The 14,371-nt window shown below is 34.9% G+C and overlaps 1 protein-coding gene and 1 pseudogene across 1 annotated transcript; one reads left to right on the forward strand and one right to left on the reverse strand.

Moving 5' to 3' along the window:
- Positions 1-6,782: 6,782 nt before the first annotated feature.
- LOC146955924 (uncharacterized) lies at positions 6,783-9,176 on the forward strand (annotated as a pseudogene).
- Positions 9,177-13,632: 4,456 nt separating this feature from the next.
- LOC146955925 (uncharacterized) lies at positions 13,633-14,064 on the reverse strand. The gene has a single exon (XM_085748986.1). It carries the CDS (start codon positions 14,062-14,064, stop codon positions 13,633-13,635), a length of 432 nt encoding a protein of 143 aa, XP_085605112.1.
- Between the last annotated feature and the right edge of the window lie 307 nt (positions 14,065-14,371).

Consider the following 14,371-nt stretch of genomic DNA (forward strand, 5'->3'; position numbering starts at 1 on the left):
CATTCTTTCTCTCTCCAGATGTGGCAAAGATTTTCTTCTCCTTCCCTCTCATCTCACATGCCCTCTTCCTCTCTTTTCTCTACCAATCCTTTCCAAAGTTTCTTCCTTTCATGGCAAGCTTCTAATTTAGGTTCCCTCATGATCTTTTGAGCTTAAGAAGACTTGGATTTTGTTTGATCTTTCTCTACTTCTCCTCTCAAGAAAAGATTCAAAATCTAGTGTTTGGGTTTTGTTAAGAAGCTATGGCTATAGATTGTTGAGCATGCTTCATAGAGTTGGTAAACCAAGCAAGAAACAACAATGGATTGGAATGGAAGTTGGAATTTATTTTGGAAGAAATAGTTAGGGTTTGATTCTTGGTAAGGTCAAAGATGAATCAAGTATGGTTTTTCATGGTTATGGATCAAGATGTTTAGGTTGCAAGAAAGAACAACAAGTTTGAGTGGTTTGGGCAAAGGAAGCAAGAGACCAAGAGCTAGGGTTTTTCGCATGTTTGAGCTAGGAACTTGGTGATGCTTCAAGAATTGATTAGGCTTCCTTAGATAGTTTTCCACCCTTTGGGATTGTGTATTTATATTGCAAAGATAATATGTATTTTAGGGTTTTTAAAGTATAAGTTAGTTGCCCCTTTCTTACCATGCTTGTTACACTTGTGTATACTTGTTCCATGATTGTTTTACAGGTTTCTAATGATCCTAAGGGTCATATAGTACTTGGAGATGCTTGGTTTGAGGTTTTTAAGTGAAAAATATCAATTTTGAGGTTGCTGGACTGTCACTGCGAGCAAATAGCTCGCTAGGCGAGCAAGAGGACCAATCTGGGGGTCCTGCTCGCCCCCAACTCGCAGCTGCGAGCTGCTGCTCGCCTCCCCAGCAAATCTACTCGCCATGGCGAGTAAGGCAGTGAGACATCTCACTGTTTTGCTTGCATTTGGCAGGCGTGGGGATTCGCGAGGTGGTTTTCTCCGATGTGTCTTTTTACAAATGTAAACCCCTCAAACCAAGATCCTAATTGTTAAAGTTAAAAAGGAGACTTTCTTATAAATGAAATAAGTATTTGGTAAGTATGGTAAAGCATGGTAAGCGAGAGTATGATGTTTGATTCGGGTAGCAAGATAATCTTTAAGGAAAGGGAAGAACTAGACCCTCGTTATAGTTATCGAGAACTAGAATAGTTAGAAAGAATAGAATGTTTTGCATTAGTAATATGCTTGATAGACGCGAGGTAATGAGAGTATTATCTTCGCATAGAAGCAAGTGCCATACGAGTATGGCAAGACGTGAATCGATTTTATATCCATTCACAAAGTAAGTTTAGCAAGCATATAGTTACCTCTAGTGGGATCGTCTAGGGATCCCAGGTAAAAGAGTTAGCATGTTTAAGTTTATTTTCATGCATAAGACTAGGACTTATAAGAAAGAAAGAGTGTTATGTCTCTTGTAATCCTTCCAAGGTTGGGTACAAAAGGTTCTCCAAGGAGAATGGGGTAAGCTGTAAGGGACCCGCACGTTTACTAAGGGAGTCCGGTGCGCTCTTGCTAAGCATTTCACCGGTAGTAAGGGATTATCTTCCGGGGTTACTCCACTCTGGACTAATCCATAAAATGAATTCAAGATAATTGTTTGTTACACGCTAACATAATCAATGAAGCTAACTATGCATATTGTTCATACATTTATATGTTATGACATAGAGCCTTGAAGTAGATCATCAAGAACAAGCAGAGACTTGGCGTAGATCGTCAAGAAGTAGTAAGTTAGCAAGAATCACTTTTGTGATAAGAGATGATATGTTGTTAGATGCAACATATTCAAGTAAGTAGAAGCAAGTATAGAAAGATATGACGATGACGATATTAGGTTTCCCCTAATCGTCCGGTTTAGAATCGTGTCATGATATAAGTATATGAGAGCCTTGATGCATAGAGTGTATTCTTGGCAATGCGGTTTTAGTTTTCCCTTCACCGCCATGACACGTATAGAAGAGAAACCTATAACAAGTTAAGAACATTATGACGGCCCTAGCAAGCACAGCCGTCTGAAAAAGCAAGTCCCCACACACGTATAATCAACCGGCAGGTTGTATTGTAGATACGTGGTGACCGTAGATTTCCCCGTGGTTGCCTATAGCCTAGGGTTAGGCGGAACTCACTGAGACATTATGTCTCATCCCAATCCTTATTTGTTTCAGATGTCAGGACGGATTAGCAAGCTAGTAGCCGAATGGATGATGCGACAAGTGTTCGTTCGTACCCGCTGCTGGATGATGTGGATTTTAAAGGATGCACCTATTATTCTCTAGAAAAGTTGAGTTGTAACCTTATAGTACGAACGCATTTGTTGTATATGATATTCATTCGAAGTTTTTATGTTGTAAATTTTAATGTATCCAGTACTAAACTAATACACATGCTAGACTTTCTAGATACGTCTAGTATGGGTGTTACAATATATCTTTGATCGTCACTTTTTTTTTACCTGTACTAAGCAAAACAAAACATTTTAAAGTCGAATTAATTTTAAAATGAGAAGAATTTTTTACAAATTAGGGTTGCCGATTTTGCATTCAAATTAGGGTATTCTGTTTGTAAATGTATTAAATAAGTGTACAACAACTTGTCAAAAAAAAGTCTACAAAAACAATAGATATATATATATATATATAAACTATGACACAACATGATAGGACTGCACATCTCATCAGTGAGGAGAAATACTAGGGATTGCTGCATTTTTGAGGAAATTTGTTACGTTAAATTGGTGCGCTGCATTTTAGATGGAATTTGTTAGGTTAAATTGCTGCTAACCTAATGCAGCATTTTAGAGGGAAATTATCAGGTTAAGTTGCTGCAGACCTCATAAAATTAATAAATAAGGATTAATAATTATTAATAGATTATTTATAGTAAGAGTAAATTACTCTCCTCCCCTTAAAGATTCTTTAATTACACTCCTCTCCTTTCTTATGTTAAAATGTACACTCCCCTCCCTTGAAAAGTAAATTTTATACTCCCCTCCTTTATAAGATGCTTGAATTACGACCCACTATCTTAATAATTAAATATGCACTACACTTTAATCTATTTTAACACAAATAAATATTTTTATGATAAATATTAATTTTGAACCACCATTTAAGAAAAAATAATTCATTTATTTATAATTTAAATGTCAATGATAATTAAATTTAAATATTTTGCTATTGATTTTATGATTTAGAGTATAAAATTAACTTTTAAATAACCATGCTTTATCCTTCAAAAAAAAACCATGCTTTATTGTCTTTATTAATTTAAATGTCAACGATAATTAATTTTAAATATTTTGTTATTGATTTTATGATTTAGAGTATCAAATTAACTTTTAAATAACATGCTTTATTGTCTTTATTAATTTTTCACATATTTTAATTTTAGTTTGGGTTGTTTCATATTTTATAATAGGGTTTAAAACTACGTGTTAATAAAATTATGAATAAAAAATAGCGAAAAAATATGTATTCAATTTTTGATTATATTAAAATAGACTCGCAACACTATTTTTTTTAAGTGTGTTAAATTTTTTTTCTAGATTATTAGAAATAAAAAAATTATTGAGGGAGTAAAGTGTAGATTTTAACATAAGAGGAGAGGGGAATGTAACTCAAGCTTCTCTTAGGGGAGGGGAGTGAAAAGTTTTTCAATATATTTTGATTAAAAGGGGAGGGGAAGTGTATATTTTAACATAAGAGGGAATGAGAGTATAATTCAAGCATCTTTGAGTGAAGGAAGTATAATTTACTCTAAAAGTAATATTACGTACCAACTGTTATAAGTTAAACGTGTTTTAGATTTTCCTAGCTTTTGATCATGTTTAATTTAATTCACGTAATTATATTAAATAAATATATCTTTGATCGTCACTTTTTTTTACCTGTACTAAACAAAACAAAACATTTTAAAGTCGAATTAATTTTAAAATGAGAAGAATTTGTTACAAACTGTCTCCAAAAGTCTTTTTAGTTTTATTTTTTTATTAAATATACAAGATTTGAAGATGAAGATCGCGTCAATCCCGTACTAAGTCTTGGTTCATCTGGAATGATCTGTTTAGAACAGTGGTTTAGGGTTTTTTTTTTTTTTTAGAGAAACACGATTTAGGGTTTTCTATACATAGACGAGTTTGCATGGAAATTAGGGTTGCCGAGTTTGCATTCAAATTAGGGTATTCTGTTTGTAAATGTATTAAATAAGTGTACAACAACTTGTCAAAAAAAAGTCTACAAAAACAATAGATATATATAAACGATGATACAACATGATAGGACTGCAAAGCTCATCAGTGAGGAGAAATATTAGGGATTTGCTGCATTTTTGAGGAAATTTGTTAGGTTAAATTGGTGCGCTGCATTTTAGATGGAATTTGTTAGGCTAAATTGCTGCTAACCTAATGCAGCATTTTAGAGGGAAATTATCAGGTTAAGTTGCTGCAGACCTAATAAAATTAATAAATAAGGATTATTAATTATTAATAGATTATTTATAGGTGCACGGTCTTTGCGTAATTAATATAATCATTAATTCTAATATAATTATTAATTATAATTACTATTATTAATTATATAATTAATAATTATATTAATAATTACTACGTACGTCCTTAATCATAAAACCCTTTTGAGAATTTTTTGTCCCTTTTTATAGACCCTTTTGCTATTTTCAACTACATTAATTATTTCTTTACATACATGTCACTGTTTATTATACATCTTTTTCTTCAATCAACAATAAATAACATACGGAAAATATAAATTAACGCTCTCTCTTGATGATAAAATTGTATAAACAATAATCATTACAAACAACTTTAATACAAATATCCACTTTTTTAATTCCTGTGATTTTAGCAAAATAGTCTTATATATAGGGACGGAGGTAGTAATTATAATTATTAATACTCCCTTCGTCCCTGTATGTAAGTCCCCTTTGCATTTTTCACATTTCTTAAGAAAAGTTGTTAGTGTAATTAATGTGTATGTTTTGTGTGTTAATATTATCAAATTGTCATTTGTTTGTATGTATAATAAATTTGACTCTTCATATTTCAAAACAAGTTAGTAGTATTAATTATGAGTATATTTAAGAAAAAATAATAAATGCATCTAATAATTTGAAAAGGTAAAGTCAATTGAGTGCTTAGATACAGGGACGGGGGAGTAGATTATTTATAGATGGATGGTCTTTGCATACATCAAACTCAAACTCAAGAGATGGGAATTTATAAAGTTAATTTGGTTGTTGTAACGGTGATCGGGTAACAAGTTATAACATCAAAAGAAAAGTTCCAACCGGCCGGTCCAAATCCACAACTATCTCCTGATCCAGTTCCTGTTATGGCCATGTCAACTTATTACAATTTCATTCGTGAAATCAAAAGGAAAGTTCCTACAGGTCCTAACCCAACACAATCTCCTGATCTAGTTCATGCTGTGAAAAGGTCAAATGATAATAGTGTAAATCATGGGATCAAAAGGCAAGTTCCTACTTGTCCAAATTCCGCACAATCACCTGACCCTGTTCTTGAAGTGGATAGATCAAATGATTATAATTCCATCCATGAAGTCAAAAGAAAAGTTTCGACCGGTCTAAACCCCGCACAATCTCCTGATCCAGTACATGTTATGGCAATGTCAAATGATTACAAAATAGACTATGAAATCAAAAGAAAAGTTCCCACCAGTCTGAATCCTGCACAATCTCCTGATCCAGTACCTATAATGGCAAAGTCAAATGATTGCAATTTCAATCATGTGATCAAAAGAAAAGTTCTTACGGGACCAAATCCTGCACAATCACCTGATCTGGTTCCTAATGTGAAGCCTTAGTTTATTTAATATATAATGTTGATAATATCTATTTCAAGTCACTTAATGAAATAAATCATTTATCTTGTTATGTTCTAGTAGTTAAACGTGTGTTAGTTTTTCATTCGCATAATAATAGTAAGAGTAAATTATACTCCCCTCCCCTTAAAGATGCTTGAATTACACTCCTCTCTTTTCTTATGTTAAAATGTACCCTCCCCTCCCTTGAAAAGTAAATTTTATACTCCCCTCCTTTATAAGATGCCTGAATTACAACCCTCTACCTTAATAATTAAATATGCACTACACTTTAATCTATTTTAACATAAATAAATATTTTTATGATAAATATTAATTTTGAACCACCATTTAAGAAAAAATAATTCATTTATTTATAATTTAAATGTCAATGATAATCAAATTTAAATATTTTGCTATTGATTTTATGATTTAGAGTATAAAATTAACTTTTTGAATAACCATGCTTTTCCTTGAAAAAAAAATAACCATTGCTTTATTGACTTTATTAATATAAATGTCAATGATAATTAAATTTAAATATTTTGTTATTGATTTTATGATTTAGAGTATAAAATTAACTTTTAAATAACATGCTTTATTGTCTTTATTAATTTTTCACATATAACTTTGTATTGGGGCGGTTTGAATTTCTTTGGAGATGCACCGAACAATTGTGTCTATATATCAACTTTTCATCAACTTTTCATGATCAATTGATTTCTACTCCACCCACAAACTCCATTCACGTGAGTGTTGTTGATGATTCCAATTCTTTACACTGTTCACGTATTGGATTTTGGATTTCCTCCATCAGTGGACTGTTACGTGAGTGCAAGCGTATTGTCTGCCCACCAACTGTTTGTGAAATTGCTTGATTCAACATAACATCATTTCATTTGGTGGGCAGTTACCGTCTGTGACTTCGCAGCTTGGCCATGGCCCATGCTTATGCGTGCCAATGGCCGAGTGTGTCGGAGGTTGCACCATCTTCAGCTACGGTGCATTCTGCAGCTATGGTACCACCTGTTTCAGCACCAACAATGACAACAGTACCCTCTGGTTCAGCACAAACATTGTCCTTTGCAGCAGCTCTTGCGGGGACAAAGGAAATTGACGACAGACCTTTCCCTTCTCCATGCATTAAAGGAGATGTGTTAAGCATCAAAATCTGTCAGGAGGAATATGGGAAGGGAGTAGAAGATTGTAGGAAGGTGTTAACGGCGCGTTTGACTCTTAACAAAGGGGATAAACCGTTTTCTGCGCGTGATCTCATTGCTAAAATTGGGAAGGTTTGGAAGACAACGGCAGGCTGGAAAATGGTGCCTCTTGGTAAGGGATTTTATGATTTTCATTTCGAATCGGTGGACGATTTAAAGAAAATTTGGGTAGCAGGCACGGTAAATCTCAAGCCTGGTTTGTTGAGATTCTCTCAATGGACCAAAGACTTTAAGCTCTTGGCGCAAAAACAAACTCATGTTTCGCTTTGGATTCGTTTGGTGGAGTTACCGCAAGAGTATTGGCGGGAGAGAACCTTGAAGGAAATTGCAAGCGCAGTTGGAACACCTATAGATATCGATGGGCCAACTAGAAATCGTACGTTTGGTCATTATGCTCGCATTTTAGTGGACATTGATTTATCGAAGAAAGCATATGATGAGGTTCTTGTTGAACGTGATGGGTTTGCGTTCATGGTGGAGATACAATATGAACGGAGGCCTTTGTTTTGCCATCATTGTTTTTCCATTGGTCATAACATCACGACTTGTCGATGGTTAAATCCGCAAACCGCCAAAGAGAAAGTGGATCGTGGGAAACAACCGGCCAAAGAAAATGTTGGTGCCCCCCCTAAATCACGACAACACATTGGTGGGGGTACTTCTACATCGGCTTTGGGAGGTACTGAGTCATGGATTCTTGTCAACTCCACAATTACCACCACTACCAGGACTACGGTCCCAGCTTCTCAGACAACACAGGCTACTTCTGTTCCGACCCCTGTCAATAATATCACTCAAGCAATTCCGGTTTCATTACCAGCAGTGCCGGTTTCAGACTTATCATCAAACTCGTTCAGCTTTCCGCTTCATAATGTTTTCGATCGTACATCGACTGATGAGTTAGATATACATATGCCTGTGTTGGAGAAGGTTGTTTCCCCTGTAGAGAACGATGACATGCAACCTGTAGAAGCAGTGAGGTCTCATCAGACATCGCGGGAGGTGTTGGAGAGCCCCACGGTGACTGCTGTTACTAACTCGCTTCTGGATAGTGTGAAACACAGTCATGTGAGCCTGAGGGAGCTGGTGGAGAGTCATAACGGTTTTATTAAGTGTGTAACACACTCATCCCCTCTTGGGTGTGAGGACATACGGCCTGATGGAGTGGAACCGACAACTCAGACATCGAGGGAGGAGTTGGCGATTCCCACGGTTGATGAGGTTTCTGAACCGCTTCAGAATGGTGTCGAACATGATCATGTGAGCCCACGGGAGCTGGTGGAGAGTCCCAAGGGTGCTCGTGAGATTGTTTCAAGACCATCCCCTGTTGAGCACGATGACATGCATGAGGTGTCGGCTGATTTACAAGACACGATATTCCTCTCATTGATCCTCCAATTGTTACAACTGAGAATTCTGATGGGTCGTTGGAGGGTACAGATGATGTACTTGCTGGTTCACAAGCACTGAAAACACCTATGGTTACCGAAGCATCAAGTGTGGTTGATGGAGGTATGCCCTCGGCAAAGGATCAAAATGTGGTTATTTTGCAAAGACAAGAGGTTCATCCTAGCAAGAATATCCAACATGGTTTAGATTTGTGGGAAAGAGTCCGTGATTATGATGCAAGATCAGCAGCTGAAGCAGCTGCTGGTTTCATGCCTATTCTTACACGAAATCGGAAGCAAAAACTTAAGGTACAACATGTTTTATCAAAACAGCCTTCCAAATCCCGTGCACAGGGTGACACTCAACCGTGAAGGAAACTGTTGTGCAGATAAGTTGGCTGCTTTGGGTCACTCCATTATTGGTGAGATTTGGCTTGACGATCTTCCAGATGAGGTGAAGATTGACTTTTATAGGGACAAATGTGGGTTACCTAATTATAGATTCCATTAATCTATTTTTGGGCTGTTTTTTTGTTTCTCTGTTTCTTTTTCTCTTTTCTACTTTTTTTTTTGGTGGGTTTTGGTATAGTCCCCCCACCTTTTGTAATTATCTTTTCCCCTTTTTTTAATAAAATTTTCGATTTTGGCGGCATAGGATGGAGGTAGCTCGGGGTGCCAACCTAGTTGGGATGTCGATGTTGTCTCCTGATGCCTGTTAATAAAATTACGTGTTAATATTTTAGTTTGGGTTGTTTCATATTTTATAATAGGGTTTAAAACTACGTGTTAATAAAATTATGAATAAAAAATAGCGAAAAAAATATGTATTCAATTTTTGATTATATTAAAATAGACTCGCAACACTATTTTTTTTTAAGTGTGTTGTTTTATCTTGGTTTTCGGGTGTCAAACATTGATTATGTTTGAACCTTTTTAACCGGTGATATCTTATTTTTTTCTTGGGAAGGGAAAAAGTAAGCAAAACCCTTGAGAATCGAGGTCCGGGAGTTGATTTCGCTATGGGAAGGTGTTAGGCACCCATAATGACTATAGTAACCTATAGGAACCATCTTTAATTTCTACGCGCGCGCCTTATTTTTAAATGCTATTTGAAAGTGTTTGTTTAAACCTAAGAGTTTTCTAAGTGAAGAATTGGAGGGAGAAGAAGATGTTTGAATTTTTATTTTATTTGAATTGAAGGAATTTTGATTCCTTGCCTACGTACCCGTTTAAGGGATCAAATCCACCGTAGTTCTCTTCCAAAAATACTTTTGTTTTTGTTGGTTGATTTTAAGTTTGAAAATGGGATTTTGAAGAATAGAAAGGGGGCCTCAAGGGCATAAGATTGTGAAAATGTGAGGTGGAATTAGTTATTTTGCAAAAGGAGTCTAGTATGATTAATTTTCATTTGGAATTTTATTAAAATAAAAGGAAAATACAATGGGATTTTGATCCCAAGGTTTATTATGAAAAAGGATTTGAGTGAAGTTGGTTCATATTTTTTGGAAAAGAGATTTTTCTAAGTTGTAAATCCTAAGCATTCATCTAAACATGCAATCCTAAACATACATCTAAACATACATATCCTAGCCATACATCTAAAGTGAGGTGTGTGCATGTGTCGGTGCTTGTGTCGGTGTACATTATTAGAGTCCATTGTCCTTTACATCATTGGCCTACATACACACTACTTCCTTGTGAGAACTTAATCCCACACAAATGAATTAAAAGCAAAAGAAATGTAAAGAAATGGGATGAGAAAGTGTGATAGAGAGTATGCTCATGATGTATGAAACATGAAACACAAGAAAATGGTTAGTAGCACATGATAATATGGAGAAAGATAAGGCAAGAAAAATACTATAATAAAAGCATGGAATCTAACACAAAATAAACCAAGACAAGTGCAAAATATGACTAAAAATTCACCCATGGGATACAAGCATCACATAGCTCATAATTCTCATAGTCTCACACATTTTTTAAAGGCATATATTCAGTTCTTAAAATGGGAATTAAAGCCACATGATGAACTCTACATTTCCAAGTGAACTTAGACACATTTGTACCATTTATTTATAGTCATGACTTGCAAAGCAAGCAACTAATCAAAATTCACACTCATACAGCAAAATTACATACAAATAGTAGCTAAAATGTCACAAAATCATATGGTATGGGTCACAAACATATATCAAGAAATTGGAACTAGAATCAAGCAAATTTTCACAAATTTTTAATACAAAACATCACAAAATGGCAAGAAAATCCTCACATTATTCTCTCCAAGTTTTAATATGCAAAAATCATCATGAAAATACCACAAAACTATCAAGAAATGTGTATGAAAATTTTTAGAATTTTTAAAGAATTTTTAGACACAAAAAACATATAAAACTTCACAATTTTTAACAAAAATAGTAGACAATTAACAAGAAAATACCACACGTTTTTTAAACAAGATTTAACACATGATAACATCACAAAAATATCCAGAAAATGATCAAGAACACGTAGGAATTTTTTAGGAATTTTTAAAAGATTTTTAGACTCAAAAATATACAAAAAATTCACAAATTTTAACAAACAAAAGTAAACAAATTAAAAATAACCACATGTGTTTTTTTTTTTTCAGGTTTTTGACATATAAAAAACATCACAAGAAAGTCAAGCAAAATATCAAGAGCATGTAAAAAAACTTTTAAGAATTTTTATGAGAATTTTATGCAATACAGGAGGGTGCAAGAATTGAAATGCAGTGCTCAAATAGAAAAAAGAAAGCAAGGAACGAAAATCTGCCAAGGACAAGCCCAGGCCCAAGGTTACTGATGGATCTTGGACTATCCAAACGCCACAGAGGCGTTGGATTGATCCAACTCCATCAAACCCTAGATCCAAGGGCTGAGAGTATGCAGCGCATGGTAACAAAGCTCAGATGCATGGAAACAAGAGATCACAGGCATACACGTGGCGAACCATGAATCAAACGGTGCAGATCAAGAAGAGAGTGAACCAAAACGAACCAGACCGGTTCAGGTGTTTATATAAACACAAACCTGCCGGTCCAGTTCATTCCTCCTTCTCTCTTCTCTCTCTACAACATTTTAGAGAGAGAAGCTCTGCAACTTCTCTCTTCTTCTCCGTCGTCTTATCCGACGAACACTACGACGGAGGTACGGTGGCTGCCGGTGGTGCCGCCGTACCTGAACCCTTTTTTGAAAACTTTTTATGCCATTGTGTTCGTCTTGGACTCCTCTTCATGGTTTTGACACTTGTTTTTGGAAATGAGTCTTAGATTTGAGCAGATCTAAGCCTGAAGCTTACGTTCCTAGGGTTAAAAAAATTTTCGAAATCTTTTGGAACGAAACCCTAATCTGAACTATTTTCTACTCTGATGTTGATTTCGAACTCTGATTTGAAAGATAAACGGTGAATCTTCAGGATTGTAAGATTTAGGGTTTCGATTTTCAATTTGTTCGAATCTTTTCAAGATTTTCACTTCGATTCACCGTTTACTTTTCATTACAAACCTTCGATGATGATTGTAAACGAAAACGAGAAGGTTTTTGTGTGTTTACCTGAATTTGATTTGGAGATTCAAACAGAAAGATCCACGCAAGCTTCTAGTAAGTCTTGAACTGAAAATAAATCGGTTATTCTCTCTTTTTCTTCTTCACTGGTTCGAAACTTGCTTTAATCCTTCTTCTTCTCTCTCTCTTTCTTCGTGATCGTGCTTGAGTTTGTCACCGTTGGTGATGAATTCGCACCAGAATTGCGAAGAAACAAGTTCGATGATGAAGATTCAGTAATGAATCACTGAGAACTTGCGTTAATTCTTAAGAATTCGGTTGAATCTTTCGTTCTGGAAAATTAGGGTTTGATGAATGTTCTTGATGATTTCTGGAAACAGTTATGATTTTGATCTTTGATTCTGGAGAGAGAATTGTGAATTCTGTTTGTGTGAGTTGGCACTTAGTGAATGGCTCTGTGTACTATTGCATTGATGACACAGCCTTATATAGGCCGACATGTGGACCTCTGGACCAATATGTGACTGCCACGTGTTTGGACTTGTAACAACCTGTTGGACCATTCTGCAATTTCCAGGACTTAAGGGACTGACCTGCAAAAACATTAAGGACCAACTTGCAATTTTTTTTTAAAAAAAATGGACCATTATGCAAAAATACGAAATTAAAAGGACTTTTCTGTATTTGACCTAAAAAGACTAAAAAACTAAAAATTTGACTTAAAGGACAAAAAATTAAAATAATAAACCCTAAAAGGGATAAAGTTCAATAAAAGGACTAAAGGGCAATTTTTTAGAAGTTTTTAGGACTTAAAATGAAAATTAAAATGAATTAAAATTGGTAAATGGAAAATGACGTAAAGTGAAACGATAAAAATTGACAAAACGGACTAAAATGAACCAATTACTTAAATGAGGTACTTTAAAGTAACCTCTCTCTGCCGAAATTTTGTGTGAAATGACCAAAATGCCCCTGGGGACTAAAACGACTAAAAATGACTCAGATGAAATTTTAAAATGGTTTTTTAACAAGGAATTAAAGCAAGAGTTTATACAAGCAAATTAAAAGACTCAGAGACAATTTTAAGAGATTAAACAGAGCTTTAACACGTGAAAAGACTTAAAATACCGCTAGGGGCTAAACTGACTCAAAATGACTTCAAATACAATCTTTGAAATGGATTTTGACATAGAATTGAAATGGAGACTTATTCAAACTATTTGAAAGGACCCAAACAAATTTTTAAAAGACTGAAAGAAATTTTAACATAGGAAATGACTAAAATACCCTTTTATGTGAACTTTGCAAGTAATATTGAAATAAAATGCAGAGAAAGATGTAATTGATCAGAGACATATCAAATGACTTGAAATGCAAGAAAAGAAGAATGGAGCTAGTATTTTTAGGTCCAAAATTAGGGTATAACATGTGTTAAATTTTTTTTCTAGATTATTAGAAATAAAAAAAATTATTGAGGGAGTAAAGTGTAGATTTTAACATAAGAGGAGAGGGGAATGTAACTCAAGCTTCTCTTAGGGGAGGGGAGTGAAAAGTTTTTCAATATATTTTGATTAAAAGGAGAGGGGAAGTGTATATTTTAACATAAGAGGGAATGAGAGTATAATTCAAGCATCTTTAAGGGAAGGAAGTATAATTTACTCCAAAAGTTCCACAGATGCTTGACCTGATTTCTCTGGAAGTAAATGGTTTAAGTCCCATTTCTTTTCTTGTCTTTCCTTTCAGTTCTGGATAAAGCATAACCTTCTCCCTTTCTTCAACTAATGACTCAGCTTTGTCATAAATTGAAGCTCTCACCCAGAAGTGCCTAACCATGGCTTCATATGTTGGTCCATTCAACATATTGAAGTATTGCATAAGCCCTTGTTTTTCATAATAACTTCTGATCCAGCAATCATGAAAGGCTAGAGAAGCAAAATCTACCGGATTTTCTATTTGTACCATTAACTCCCATTCCTCTAGTTTCATGCTTCTTCCTCTGAAGTCATAGGCAGGGGCCTCTTGTGCAGTAGATTCTGGATTGTTCTGATGCGAGCTTGATGATGCCATTTGATTGATGATGAAGATGATATTTTTAGGGTTCTAGGGTTGAGATTGCTCTTACTTCGCAAGAACAAGTTTGAAAGAAAAGTGTTTGTTGTGAAGTGGGTAGTGTGTGAATTGACAATGTGTTAAGAGTAAAAACGATTGCAATTCAAAAGAGACAAACAAACATAACATTAATGACATTGGGGGCGCGTGAAAGTACTTTTCAAAACTATTGAATCATCATTGCCCTTTTAAGTTATACACCAATACAGATAAGCCACGTTAGAAGTTTTCAGAGTAACTGCCAAGTTAGTGGGCCAGTGTTACT

Source organism: Medicago sativa, chromosome 1 (assembly GCF_051527215.1).
Source record: "Medicago sativa cultivar Bolivia chromosome 1, Bolivia_mono, whole genome shotgun sequence".
In the NCBI taxonomy this organism is placed as follows: domain Eukaryota; kingdom Viridiplantae; phylum Streptophyta; class Magnoliopsida; order Fabales; family Fabaceae; genus Medicago; species Medicago sativa.